This window comes from Ostrea edulis, chromosome 8 (assembly GCF_947568905.1).
Source record: "Ostrea edulis chromosome 8, xbOstEdul1.1, whole genome shotgun sequence".
NCBI lineage: Eukaryota > Metazoa > Mollusca > Bivalvia > Ostreida > Ostreidae > Ostrea > Ostrea edulis.
The window spans coordinates 49,269,378-49,285,332 of NC_079171.1; the positions used below are offsets into that span (position 1 = coordinate 49,269,378).

Consider the following 15,955-nt stretch of genomic DNA (forward strand, 5'->3'; position numbering starts at 1 on the left):
AAGTAAATTCTAATCAAATGTACAAAAATAACAGGTGCCGAAACGTCCTACACATTGGCCGATTAAGAAAGGCCCCTCAAATTTACAATATAATGGTAGTAAAACTCAGGATTTTTGCCGAAACGTTTTGGTGCCGAAACGTCGTGGTGCCGAAACGTCTTTGCTGGTGCCGAAACGTCTTGGTGCCGAAACGTCCAGAATTCTAATCTGGTCCTCAATATGTTGCAGAACTAGTTAAACGCGCGGTTATCTTCATGGGTCATGGGTAGGTTACTAGGTAAAATAGATAGTCGAATCATGGTTTATTTCATTAAGGGGAAATGACGATCACCCTCAAATGAAACCAACTACGAGTTTTCCCAAGGACAACTTTTGTTGTACCCAGAAATAAGTTCTTCAGGAGAATTTCTATATGTACAGTACCCCAATATTTTTTTTCTAAATATCAACTGAGAATGATTCGGCGATTCAGCCGAGACGAGATCAGTACAGCCCCAGAATGAACAAGTCTATGGAGCTCGCAGTTTAATAGTTTAAAGCACTGGCTCGTTACACTTGCTATGGTGTAAAAATTATTAGATATATATGGTCATTTAATTTGTTTCATTATTTTCTTTAAATTACATGTACTAATCAATGGTCTATCAACTTTATTAAATGATCCAGCTAAATTAGGTGACATTTCCCTAAATTGTCTATATTGTATGCTGATGATTTAGTATTAATTTCTTAATCTGAAAGAGGACTTCAGCAGTGTATAAATAAGCTTTAAAGCTACTAGCTGTGTGAAAAATATTGCCTGTCTGTCAATCTCAAGAAGACAAACATTATTATAATTTGCAAAAGTGGTAAAAAAAAAATCAGCTGAAAATTTTTTCTATTAAAATTAAATTATTGAACAAGTATCATAATTTAAATATTTAGGAATTGTTTTTTCCTCATCGGGCTATGATTCACAAATTGCCAGTTTTATCTCTACAACAGAGCATTAAAAGCATATTTTAAATTAGGCCTAGTCAAATGTTTTGGAAATATTAAACCTGAAATACATACCGTGATACACTTATATGATCATACTGTAAAACCTGTACTGCTTTATGCGTGTGAAATCTGGGGAACAATAAATACAGATAACATGTTCTGTAAAACGCCCCAATTATAGTATGGAAAACTTCTTTAACAAAATGTACTGTGAAAAAATGCACATAATATTTTTAAAATATATTTGTGGTGTACATAAAAAAAAACCTCAAATCAAGCTATTGTTGGTGAACTTGGTCGATTCCCAATGTATATTGATGTCATAAAAAGCTGTTTTAAATATTTACAAAGAATTTTAAATTCCAAAGTAAATTCCTTATTAAGAAATACTGTACATAAAAGCAATGTATTATATGATAATAACAAAAGCAGCTGGATCAGTAACATTCAATAGATTTTGAATAAGTTGGATATACAATGCCCTATACATGATAAAAATATTGTTTCAATTGTTACTAATAAGGTTTATGAAAGATTTAAATATTAGTGGTGTAATACACTCTCAGACGATGCAGACAAACAATTTGGTTAATTACGAACCTATGCACTATTCAAAACAAGATTCTGTACAGAAAAATATTTTTCAGTAATTCGTAATCCTCATGTTTTGCAATGTTTCACAAATTTCAGAATCGGTTCTCATTCTTTGGCTATTGAAACTGGACGTTACACGCAAACACATGTAAATGAGAGAATATGTACTGTCTGCAAGTCTGACTGTAAACACCATATTGCGCAGTTTCTGCGTTTGGCCATGAAATGCAAGTAAATAAAAAAGTAGGTAATATAGCTACCTGGAGCAGGTTTAAATACCTGTGTCACTATAAATATTAAGTAGCTACGTAGGTAGAAATAGTCTTTGGACTGGACCTAATGATATACAGCATTTTTCACAGGATGGAGTTTGTAAATGTTTCGGAACATCCACAAGGGATTCCAGTAAAATTTCCAGTAAGATCAGGCCAGAAACTGTCAAAAAGGACATTGTCTTCCCAATTTTCTGGAGTTATAGGCCTCAAATACTTCAGAGATGGATGGCGAGCTGTTGAGTGCGATCATGAAGAGGATTTCATTATGCCAAACGGCATTCAGGATTTTGTTGTTGTAACTGGACATGTTGGTAATAACACAGTGTATATATAGAATCTATGATCTTTGCTGCCTCTAAATTGAAACACATATTATACAAATATTGACTGGGGTTGAGGTCAACATTGATAATGTTAGCCCCAAAGGGACAAAATATTGCCCAACGCAGAGCCCTAAACCCCAGTCAATATTTGTTCTGTTATATGAAAAACAAAACGAAACAATGATATAGTATTTAGTTACCATTCATAAACATTCAACATACAAGTAATTGGAAACAAATTCATCTAAATGAGGTAAATAGTTTGTGTCCCATGCATTATCTGCAATTTGAGTGATTTCTTTAATTCTTGCTTAAGGTAATTCCCCATACCACATCTTAATATTGAAAAACCTACAGATTTCTATCAAAATTCGCATGTATTTTGTCGAGGATGTATATTGACCAAATTCCCGAAGAAAAATATGTTCAGCGGCCTTTCCCAGAGTACAGCCACTTCTAAAAATAGAACACATCACTTTAAAACAAGCAGTCTTAACATACACACATTTTAAGGCACTGTCTTTATCTAAATGATAGAAATATGTTTCTTTCATATGAATTAAAGAAAATGTATTGCATTTGACTATTTTCAATAATTTTTCATCTACTGAACCATGCTCTTGGTTTCTAGGTGATGAAAATGCGCATATAGTAGTCAAATTTTGACTAACCATAGCCTACCATATCCAGAAATTTGTGTTTTCAAAAACCTTCAGATTTTTTAAACATTTCAATATGTTTTACCTTTACACTCCAGCAATCATTTGACCTAAGAAGTAGATAGGGTATCGGATAATTTGAGAGCCCAATGATCCCATCTAGGTTAAAAACCTTGAAAAAACGCATATTAGAAAATGGTGTCTAAAATTCCTATCTCTGCAAACATGTTTCATTCACCATTTACATTACTAAATTACCATTTCAAGAAATATCACAGGCTAGTTTTTGAAAAACAGTTTAAAACATTAAAGCTTCAAATAACTCAAAACCACTTTCATTGATTGCCGTAAGCTTTAGGGATCGGGCTTGAAGTTAGAAAAATCCTAACTTTACTATGGAGCTTAGCCTACATCACATGAACACTGACATGACGTAACAATAGATGAAAAAATAAAATTATGTCGTCAGATCTAGTTGGAACAAAGTAATGTAGATCAGACTGATTTTTACAATTTTTAACTTTTATTCAGAGAATGCTAACCTATGCTCAAATTACAAATTTTAGGAAATTCATCTTTTTAAAAACACACGAATTCTGACATGTCCCATGAAAAATACTTGTATTGACTCCCATTGGGAATGTCTTTTCAAAGTGCCAAACTGTGGTAATTTTTTGTGGTAACTAAAAATATTAACACTCAGGATCAAGAAAATGTAAAAAATAAAATTATAAAAGTATTCTTTTACTTTTAATTTCATTTTTTTAAAAACGGTTGCTAACATCACATTTTTATGACGGAACACTTGACGGAAAATGACATTAGCAATTAATAAATATTCTGTTTACTAAACAAGTTATGAAATTATTTAACTACATGGCTTTATTAATGAAAGGTTTAAATGTAATTTATATACATTACATCGAGACCAATGTTTGTTGTGCTTTAATAATGACCCAGAATCTTTTATTTTCTGTCAATGCTAATGTCAGTTCTGGACGGAACTTTTTTTATGCTGATGTTATTGTTTGACGGAACAAAACTTTGTGGAACTTTTTCACAGTGATGTAAATCATGATAGACTATAAATAGTTTCCCATGACGAGTTTTTATTGCAATAAAATAGTCTTTGAATTCATAAACCGGTAGTTTGACGTACGATTTAGTACAAATAGAACGATTTCTTATGCTAACGTCACATGTTGCTACCGTCAGTAATTTTGACAGAAAGTCTATCGCTTGAAGTTTTACATAAGTCTAGATACCTCATTCACTCAACCTGCCATGCAATTGGAAAATCCCATTACAAAGCCCCTTGCAGGGAGAGTTGTAATAATAACAGAGAACCACAACTCTTACAAGGGTTTGGTAAAGAAGTGTGCTAATGTCACATTGTGCCGAGTAGAATTTGACAGAATGATGTTAGACCAAATATCACTGTAATTTCTTAAGTCAGATATTTTGTTTAAAGAAGATAAAATATGTTCCACAATTAGATTATGACTTTTAATACTTAATTCCAGAAAAATAATCAAAGCAAATTGTTTTACAGTACATCTCTATGTACATGTGTCCATTAGTGCTAACGTCAGTATGTTTGACAGAACGAAAGTTACAAAAACTGTTTACTTTGAATTTACTTTTGTATAATTTGTTTTCATAAATAGTTTGCAATTTTTTTATAAAGATTAAGTAAAAGTACATACATTTTATGTTACATTTTTTCGCCCCTTGTTTTCTTATATAAGTTGAAATAAAGTACCCGAGAATTTGGGTACCACTTCTCACGGGATTTAATTCTGTCAATTTTTCTCATATTTTGAACATTCATATACCAAAATAATTTTAACAATTTATCTGTGGCAAAATATTTTTGATTTTATAATTAACTCTAGTCCATTCAAGTTTGTAATTAACAACATTCTTTACTTTTTAAGCATATTTATCTTTAAATACGGAGGGGAAAAAATTAACTGACATTTATGCTAATTTGGTGGAATATGTCTTCTGCATTCCTCGCCCCCTTGGTATTTTTTAGTTCCTGGTAGTTTTTAACAATACGATACAGCCATGCGATGTGATTGTTAACGACATGTAAGTACCGCGTACATTCCGAGACGTTTTAATCAAAACATCAATGAAGGTCATGTCCGGCCAGAAAAGTGTTTTAGATAAAAGAAAATTACATTACAACACCCATGATCCATACTGTGCGTACAAGAAAACAAACGTAATACACCTAGGCCTAGAGATATAGGGCCTAAATATGAATCTGTCAGCGTATGATCTAAATTGAACACCCTGGAATAATTAGACACAACAGAGATATAATGCACATACTACAAGAATATGTACATTTATTATGGATTCGGAGGGCCTCAAAAGCAATTTTTCTAAATAAATATAAAAAATTTGCAAGGGGGTTACAATGTCATATAGCTTTATATCATGCATGTAGGCCTGCAAGTATTTTATATAGATCATGACGACATCTATTGTATTCTTTCAGGTTTAAATAAATTATAAGGAAAACATGACAAAAATATGTGACTGTCAGTACACGTAGCACACAAAAATTTGCATTTTGTCAGTTGTATAGGAGATTCGATATTTCTACCCGTCATTGATGATCAGAAATCACACAAAAGAAATGGCCTACAGTAGATGCATTGAAACTTGACAACAAGATTTAACATCATAATCTGTAATATTTGCAGAAATCTCACGGGAATTACTAAAAGACTGTGTGTCATAACGCAATGTGTATGAAGAGGGCTTGTTCGTATTATTGTGATTCGTTTGTTGTTGTTTTTGAATTCTAATTTTTTGTTGTTTGCTTTCAAACAATCAATCCTAATACGGTCTACAACATTCACCAAAATGCCGTCGGGTTCGTTGAATGTGTGATAACGTTCGTGAATCGTGAATAACATTTCTAACGTTATTTGACGTGGTATGGGCAATTACCTTAAATTGTAGTTGGTTGTAAAATTACAGTTTTTTTAAACAATCTCAAAATCGCCGCTTTCCATTCTCAGAACCCCGATTAGAAAAGAAAAGCAAGAGGTCAAAGAAAACTTTGTTTTGAAAACTCGTAGAGTTGTTTGTGAACAAATGCATTTTTCTCAGTCTTCCTCCGATATAACTTCTTCATATTTTGTTTTGTCTTTTCCTTCACGTTTTATTTTCACTAAACATGCTTTGAAAACTTCATTGGCCCTTTTGAAATCCTGATCATTAATGACATAAATACCTTTGATTTTCATAAGTCATTTAATGTTGTCTTCGATTCTTTTCGTATTTATATACACATGTAATTCAGGGCTCGAAATTAACATACACATGTATACCTGTCAGTCTGTGACTGGTTATACATCTGGCGGACTGACTGACATTTGTTTTGTTTTAGTCAGTCCGATGGAACTGGTCAATTTTCTAAATCGTCATTTTGAAAAATACTGATGGAATCTTAAATACACATTTGGCATTCCTCTGTAGATATCAGACTGACCAGATTAGTAAATAAAAATCTCACATAAGTGTTACAATATTGTCTGAGGTATATCAAGTTAAATTCCGTTATTTTATTTGAATATAAACATAAACGAAACATGTTTGGTTATTTCTGAAAACCTCTGGTGGACTGGTAAATATTTCTGTGGACTGGTTGAAATTATACCCTATCAGTCCAGCTGGACTGGTGACATAAGAAGTTAGTTTCAAGCCCTGTAATTTACAAATATCATTCATTTATGTTTCAGATAGAACTCGACAAATACTGAGCAACACATCGCTTGCCACACAAGTGACTAGCACGTTTAGAAATCGATGTGCATTCCCATCAACAGTTACGTATAGCTCACGGTCACCACCCTTCAAGAGAATCCCAAAGAAGAAACACGAGAAAGAGAAAGCTGCAGGGAAACAGTTGTCAAAGACATACAAAGTTTTGTTTTTAAAAAGAATGCATTTACCCACAAATTTCAGGAAGGAAAACATTTTAGAAGAAGGAATCAAAAAAATATGTCAAAATGATGATGATACTCTGATACTTAGTAACTTGAAAGCCTTGTTAGGGACGGGGATATATGTTTCAGAAAGTACCAAACTAGAAATACTGTCATATGCATCTAAGAGGCTATCCATTCCCCATGTAGCCCCTGGATTTTCTTGGAATGGAGAGGAAATAAAGGCCAATGTGGGCCAAGGGAAATTGTATGTGATGGTATCGAGCAATGAGGTTAGAATGTTATATCCATTTATAAAGTGAATATAAAGGAATTTTCAATAAATTTCATTTAATTGTCGCAGTTAGACATACAGTGGCATTTTAGAAACAAAACTATCTGCACTTTGTAGACAGTTTCTTAGAATAGAAAATATTCAAAGTTTTAAATTATATTCAAAGAAAGTACATGTGCATATATGTTTATGAACATTTTGATGTATGATAGCTTCTTCCTCCTTTTATTCAGGAAACGTTAAGCGACTCATCAAGCACAGACAGTTTACCAGATCTTGATCTGGGGGGTTCAAGAAAAGAGGTGAAAATTTTATTATTATTTTCACCTTTTGTTATGATATATTGATTGACTGACCACATGCATAGAAAACAGAGGAACATAGATAACATTTATTAAAAAGAATAGATGTTTCATAATTAGAGAATTTAGAATCATGGGAACTATTTACTGTACATTAGTAATACACATTGTGACATTGTAAAAGATATTTGCATTTTAGCTATATAAAATGGGTCCTTATAAAACAGCCATTTTTCATAATCAAATAAAACCTACATGTTAAAGTAATATAGCACTGATATATATATATATATATATATATATATATATATATATATATATATATATTACAGAAAATATTGCATCAAAATTCTTAAGGTGTTCAATACACAAGTTTCTAGATAAGTCCCAAGTTATTTCTCTTTGGAGAACTCTCGTACACAGTAAGACGCAAAACAATTTCTTTACATGCAGGAGTGGGACAAATATCAATCACTGCAGAAGTGAATGTGCTCAGTCAGTTTCTCATATGCAGGTTTATTCCCCAAATTTGATTGATACACAAACCCTTAATGTGGAGTAATTTTAAAAATACAAATTTTATATGGAATTCTTATTATATCAAATTATTTTGTTGCTGTTACGTATCATATCTAGGGTATGACATTGTTTTAGTTTCTACTTATACTTGTAACATCATTTCTTTCACTAGTATTTTGTAGTTCCTACATTTACATATATTGAAAGAGAAGCCACTTTTAATATATTCTATCGTCTTCCTCACTGACTCTAGGTCCACTCTGTTCCACGTAGGCATTCAAAGTTTCATCAAATGCACCTCCTACTCAAAAGACCTCTTATCTCAATACTGACATATTGTAACAATACAATTGTATATTATAATTACTGGTATTCAGTTATTGCTGTGGTATACCATACACATTTAGTAAGGGCTATTCCAGAAATAAATACATGGGGGGTCGGGAGGCACCTTTTGTATATACCAAGCACCCATAAAAAAAAATAAAAAATTACCCCATGACCCATCAAATTGATAAACTTATTTTACAATGACCCATCTAATTAAAAAAAAAAACTAACCAGACCCACCACAAAAATATTTTTAAAAATGAAAACGGTACAAATCTCGCGAGGTTTTCGGGACAAACATTCTAGTCAATGACGCGGTAATGCCTGTGCGACATTGTATCACAGTAGTTCTGAAGAAACGATGTCACATCAACAATCAAAGGCATCTATGGCGGGAATGTTGGAAAGATTGGGAGTCCAAACGATGCTATTATCATGAAATGGGTATGGATATGTTTTTCCACGAATCGTTTGTCTTCTAATGGAGCCCGCGCCCGGAGGCCTCTATATCACCATCACACTGACTGATAAATATAACGCATCGGTACCCTCGTATAAATGAACTAAGGTTTGCCTATTTTTATTAGAAAACGGAATACCTATTGGTTTCAAAATATTCCCAAAATCGATGCACTGTAAACTGTAATAATCTACAGAACAGAGTTCGCCGCCATCACGTCCAAAGGGACCCTACTAAACACGCCTCTAATTTGAAGAGTGCCGTAATGGAAAGTTATGCGCTGCAAAGAGCGACAACTCGAATAGTTCTATGTTACTTCCGATTTCCGATTTCGAAAGCAGCATTTCGAAAGCACGTTTTCAATTTTCCTTCCGACGTTTTGTAACCAACACGACAAGAGCGACAATAAATATATTCTGAAAACTCAACACCCACGTGGCACAAAATAAAACAATAGAAACTACCCACTACCCATAATAAATATTTTTTAACAGTCCAACCACGGACCAAATAAAATATTAAAAAAGCATACGACCACCCACACAAAAAAATATCATTTGCCGTCCGACCCCCCCCCCCCTCATTTGATCATTTCTGGAACAGCCCTAATATGTTTTGAGCAATATTTTACAGCCATCTTTGAATTATTCATCAGCAAGTTAAATGTAGGTCATTGAGTAGTGTAAACATTGAATAAAATACAGAACATGCAGCATGTTGGGTTTGGAATATTGATATATGTACCATAGGTTCTAATGAAAAGCAGATCTTTAATTACCATTGATTAGGAAGAGGAAGTGGTCATTTATAAAAGTAAAATCGGGTTTTAATTGTTTGATCTAATTTTTTAGTTTATTTGATACCATAAAGAATCAGCAGATAGGTAAAGTATGAGCTTTGCTATGTGTCTAGTAATGTAGCTTTTAATAGCACTATATTTGACCACTTGTACACTTGCTAGCTCAAATCTTTACTATTTAGATTTAAAGGACTATTTTGCATTCATCAACTTCAATGCTTTTCATGTATATATATATATATATATATATATATATATATATGTATATATATGTGTGTGTGTGTGTGTGTGTGTGTGTGTGTGTGTGTGTGTGTGTGTGTGTGTGTGTGTGTGTGTGTGTGTTGCTAGTATGATACTGATATGTGTCTTTAATTATAAGGTAACACAAACCTAAGACGTAAACATAGATAGTGATTGCTCCTTCGCCAAACGCTCGGCATTTAGATGTGAAAATCACGGGTCTTTCAGATGTGACCTTAAAAACAGGTCCCGTGTTGTGGCAGGCATTGGCACATTAAAGAAACCTCACTGTTACGGCTTTGAGAGCTAAGCATGAGTCTTAAGTTTGTGGTACTTCACCCCCCCCCCCCAACTATGGGTCAATCTTGTGTGGTCAATGTTTTTTAGCTCACCTGAGCTGAAAGCTCAAATGAGCTTTTCTGATCACCTGTTGTCTGTCGTTTGTCTGTCTGTAAACTTTTCACATTTTCAGGTGAGACTGTTATCTAATTATATAACTGTAGATAATACATGCAAATAGATATAAATGACACATTTAACCAATATTTACTTCATTTCAATTCGTTGGAATACTGCACCCACTGCTTGATTTAAATTAACATGATGATATATTGGATGTTTTGATTGGATCATGTAAGGTGAATGTTTTAAGCATTGCACTTAAATCATGACACCATCTACATTTGGAGATGATACAGGGAGAGAATAAGAATATGGTGTATTAAAAGTGTGACATACACATATTTAAGAGTTGAGGGTCTGTTATCAATAAATTATTTGCCACATATGTGGACTAAAGAATCGTATGCACATCTTTTAAGCAAGAAATCATTAATTTATTGTGTTATTTTTAGATTTACTTGTACTTAATTTGTTTCCTTCGGTAAAAGTGGACATATTCTCACCTGAATTTACGATATGACACAATAGAATTTTCACTAGAAAGGTTTATACAGACAAGAAAAAATATACGTGTACTTATATGTCAGATATAAATATTCTTCAATTTAAATGTACATGTACCAATTTTCTTAGATTTTCATGATCATTTTCCGGAGGTCTACCATATTCTAATTGTTATACACCACTTAAGGTATAATTTGTGTCAAGGTGCATTTTCAAAGTTTGATAATCTCCATAAAAAGGTTTTTGTAATTCAAAATAAGTAGGTAATCTTCCCAGTAATGTTTATAATTCTCTGTAGATATATTTTACAATTGATAACTTTTTCAGGTGAACACAATGCTTTGTGTATATATTTTTAAAATAAATTTCATATCGTGTGTGTTGGATGTGGGTCTGCAAGATTTGGATAAAAAGATGAAGATCCTGTAAGCATGGTAAGAAATGAATTTACGGCAATAGACATATGTAAATATTGTGCTTGACTTCTTCCCTGTTGCAAATAAGTGACGGCAATGGCACATCATCATACTGTTACTATAGGATTAAACATTCTTTTTGAAGAATTTATCGATGTGTAAACTCTGGACATTTTACTCGCAAACTAAGTTTGTGAGTAAAATGTCCTGAGTTTACACATCGAAAAATTATTCTAAAAGGTTTGATTCTTATAATTTCAATCTGTTCTCTGTATTATCAGCTTAAATGATTTGAATAGTTTCCCCGCACTATGTTATTTGTTTTCATACGCGTATGTATACATAGCATTTTTGGATTTATTGATGTGTACATTCTTGTCTAGATTTATTTTTGTCAAATCAAAACAATTGTAACAAATAACATTGGAATTATAAGAGTATGTCATACAGATACATGTACATGTATATCCTATGCATGTATAGTATGCTAGATAGGTAAAGTTTTTATGTTGTTCATGACTGACCAATATAATGCTAGAGTATCTTTATATCTTTTTTGAGGACATGTTTGATAGGTACAATATCATATATAGTTGGCATGAAAATAATCCTTTAAAAATTTTGATTTTACACGGTGTTTTTCCATGTCACAATCACAAATGAGCTTTTCTGATCACCCATCGTCTGTCTGTTGTTATTTTTTCATATTTTCGACTTCTTTTCCAGAACCAATTTTTAACCAAACTTGGCAAAAAGCGTCTTGGGTGAAGGAGATTCAAGTTTGTTCAAATGAAGGGCAACACCCCTCTTTGAGGGGAGATTATTGCGAAATAGCAAAAATGCACCAACAGATCTTGAAAATCTTCTCCATAATCAATTTCAATCAAACTGTAAGGGTACAAATACTCCTTGGGTGAAGGGGGTTCAAATGAAAAGGCATGCCCCCCTCAAAAGGTGTTGCTAATCATAGAAATGCAAACATGGATTGGGGTCATTAAGAAATCTTCTCAAGAACCACTGGACTAGAAAAGTTTAAATTTACGTGGCACCTTCCTGACAGTGCAGATTCAAGTTTGTTTAAATCATGTCCTCCGGGGGTAGGGTGGGGCGGGCCACAATAGGAAATAAAAGTTTTACATGTGAATACATGTAAACTTCGGTGTCTCGAACACCGATATGTCAAATGCCACGGATGTCTCGAAGTGATTCGACGGTCCCGACCAGTTTCACTATATTTATGATTTTTTTAAACACAGAAATCTCAAATACCTGGCTTATCTCGAAGTAGATTTACTGTCCCAAGTGCTAAAAACACATGCGTTATCTTGAAGTCCAAGAAGTTTCTAGCTTCATTGACTTCACACCTGAATTACGCACCTGAATGGTTTACCTAGAATAACAAGAATTCTATTGGTCAGAAACAGTAACAATAGAAGAGTATTCTGGAAGTTTTCTTTGTGTGATATGAATTGACTGACCTCAAATATAGATCGACAAACAGATGAATGGTACACGTGGACACTGTGAGATGTCTAATGAAAATTTATTAAGTGAAATTGATGAGAGTTAAGTAAAGTTCAATTTAATCGACAATAAAATAAAAATGTATTTGAGAGAGAGAGAGAGAGAGAGAGAGAGAGAGAGAGAGAGAGAGAGAGAGAGAGAGAGAGAGTGCACTTTTTCTTTACTAAAAGTAATCAAAAGTATTTTTGAAAGAGAAATATAATCAAATTTGATTTTATTCCAAATTCATTGATTTAGAAACACTTGAAATAATGTTTTAAATGAGAGAGAGAGAGAGAGAGAGAGAGAGAGAGAGAGAGAGAGAGAGAGAGAGAGAGAAAAATAAAGAGAGTGCACTATTTTTTTTACTTAAACATTGTTAAAGTAAAGTTAATACAAAGTTAAATTTTTTTTAAAGTAATCAAAGTTTTAAAAATTGTTAAAGTAATCAAATTCAAATTTGAGAGAGAAATATAATCAAATTTAAATTTTATTGATGTTCATTTTAAAAAATAACTAGGGAAATAGCTGTAAAAGATACTAAAATCAACTCAGATTTACCTGTAAAAGCAATCTACGCTTGAGTAACTTTATGACCTAAATTCAGACCAAATGTGATTCTTGGCTGACCAAATTGTAAAGTCTATTAATCAATCCAGCAGGTAATTGAAAACTCAACCAGTCTTTTTGTAATTCGCTGTAATGTTTATCCTGTGTTTTTGTATAATCTAGAAGGAGCAAAAATATTGGCAAGGTTGAATAAAATGGGGGGGGGGGGGGGGTACCTAACTATACTTCAGTATCCATCTGTATACACCCCCCCCCCAAAAAAAAAAAAACAAACAAATCCCACGAAGTCTTGGACTACTCAAACCCTTGTGTTATGTTTCAACCCACTGATTACTCGATCCATCCACCCATACAAGTTTGCATGTTTCTTGACCGCGTGTAAACCATTTGGAACACCTCACGCATTACCTTAAAAACATTAAAATCAAACCAATGAAATCCTTTGTAACAAATCAAAATAAACAATCCCTCGGATACAATGCAAATGAAAAAAATATACAATACAAATGGAAATTATGCAATGCAAATGGAAAATATAGAATACAAATGGAAAATTATACAATACAAATGGAAAATTATAAATACAAATGGAAATTATACAATGCAAATGAAAAATTGATAATGACTCCAACATTAAACCAAGATGAGAAAGTCTTAATACATATATTATGCTAATTTACATTTATTATACCCACACTCTCTATTGGTATCTAGGATAAAATACGTTTTCGTATCCTCTGTCTACACTGAATGCTGATAAATTATGTTGTCGCATATTTACAGTGATTTTCTTTTGTTGTTCAGGAATTGTATCTGGTTATCATCAACAGGGTCTTGTTATATGTGATAATGCAAGGGGAAGATAACGAACAGTGATCAATCACATATCTCCTACAAGCAATACAAAATAGATAGTTGGGCAAACACTGACCCCTGGACACACCAAAGGTGGGATCAGGTGCCTAGGGGGAGTAAGCATCCCCTGTTGACCGGTCACACCCGCCGTGAGCCCTATATGTGATAATACGAGATTCTCCCACCTTTTCGCATAGACTGTACTAACATCAGGATTACACAATAGAAACAAGACAGGGATAATCAGTTTTCGTAAAGTTATTTTTGCTGTTGCATGGGTAAAGCGTGTGCCAATCGATGTCTGGGGTGTTGAAGCAGACAGGAAGTGTTATACCTAAGTTGTTTTTTTTTTCAGTCAGTATAATTAATTAGTTATGAAACCACCAATATGTGATTGATACTGACAGGGATAATCAATTTTCGTTAAGTTAATTTTGCTGTTTTACGGGTAGAGCGTATTAAAGTTTATATACACATGCGTCGTCCGACGATGGTATATGGCAATCTACCATTGTATTGAATGCATAGTTCAATAAATGTAAAATGAGAAGCTTTTGAAATATGTGAAAAGTCGGTCATCTTCTAGCATCCTTGTAAAATTCACATTATCAAAGAGATGGGCGGCCCATCTATTTGATAATGTGAATACTACACGGATGCTAGAAGACAGTCATTACTTAAAGGACACATCTAATGTTTTCAAAGTATACAACATTACATGTATTTTGCTTTCTTCGTGCTTATAGTAATTAATTCTAGTAGTTCGTTCGGCAAAATTTTGCGATAATTAACAACAATACAGACTTAAATCTAAGCCTCGATTTCAAAAAGTCTAGTTAATTAGGTAGGTAGTCACGTGGTACAGTGACATCACATGCGTCCCTAGGATTGCATAAGTAGTGTGAGATATTATTGAAAACTCAGTTCTAAGGGGCCTAAGTTATTCACCAGGGACAACATTTACATCGATGTTGACAAATTTTCCGAGTTTTATGTTTTCGCCACCAGTGCATACATATAGCGATGTAAATACCCAACTATTGTGAGAAAAGCGTGTATGGAATCGGCAGTATTGCGAGTAAATAATGTTTATATGCGTCGCTGTCTACAAACTGTTTGATAATGTTATTCCATTATACACCTGTAATTGACGCTGTTTTCCCCCAAGAATAAACAGTGCAATCATTATTTATGTTTGGATTAGACAAATTACAATATGTTACATTGTTGACAACTACTAAATCTACTAGTATTTGAACTACGTCCTAGGCCAAGCTACTACCACGACCGAGTGCATTTCAGAAAGAGGGATAAAGAAACAACACAAGCAAATCAGTAAAAATAATCAAATTAAAAGTGAAAATTATATCATTTTATTTTAATAAAGCAATCTTATTATCATTTTTGAATTGTGATCTGCACGTCGTTAGGAAGTGGGGGCCACGGCGTTATACTGACGCACTCTTGAAAGATCTTACGAGTTCATTGAGGAAATAATTTTATAATTTAATTTAAAGTTAGAAAATACAGTATTTTATTACTTATATAATTAAAATTTCAATTATTTTGTATTTCAAAATGTTTGTAAATTTACCATTTGGTATAAACTGGGAACATGTTTTACTGGGTATGTTGTTGCCGACAAGGTGAAGGTCAGTTGTTCCGAGTGTGTATTGAATTTGAAGACCAGGACAGGATTATGTAGTGCGTATAAGCTTCTATATATCCATTTTATCGCAGTTTATCAGGGTCTCTGTCCAAGCGATATTTGAAAAGGTGATTGGATGTGTTTTTAAAGGTAAAATTCTTGCTCCAACAATAAAGTATTCACATTTTTTTTCTCGTACCTTCCTTCGAAAAATTGAAAAATACTCAGTCTAAATCCTTTCTATCGACAACTAGTACCTCCAAGCACGGCACAAAACATCTTAATGCAGTATTATTTACAAGCTGTCAATGTGATAATTGATTTTTGTCGATT

At 33.1% G+C, this 15,955-nt stretch overlaps 1 protein-coding gene across 1 annotated transcript; it reads left to right on the forward strand.

Moving 5' to 3' along the window:
* Positions 1-212: 212 nt before the first annotated feature.
* Positions 213-9,623, forward strand: LOC125678799 (uncharacterized). Its single transcript, XM_056146388.1, has 5 exons — positions 213-258; positions 1,938-2,161; positions 6,594-7,072; positions 7,308-7,376; positions 9,537-9,623. Exons 2-5 carry the CDS (start codon positions 1,939-1,941, stop codon positions 9,543-9,545), a joined length of 780 nt encoding a protein of 259 aa, XP_056002363.1. The 5' UTR covers positions 213-258; position 1,938; the 3' UTR covers positions 9,546-9,623.
* The last annotated feature ends 6,332 nt before the right edge of the window (positions 9,624-15,955 follow it).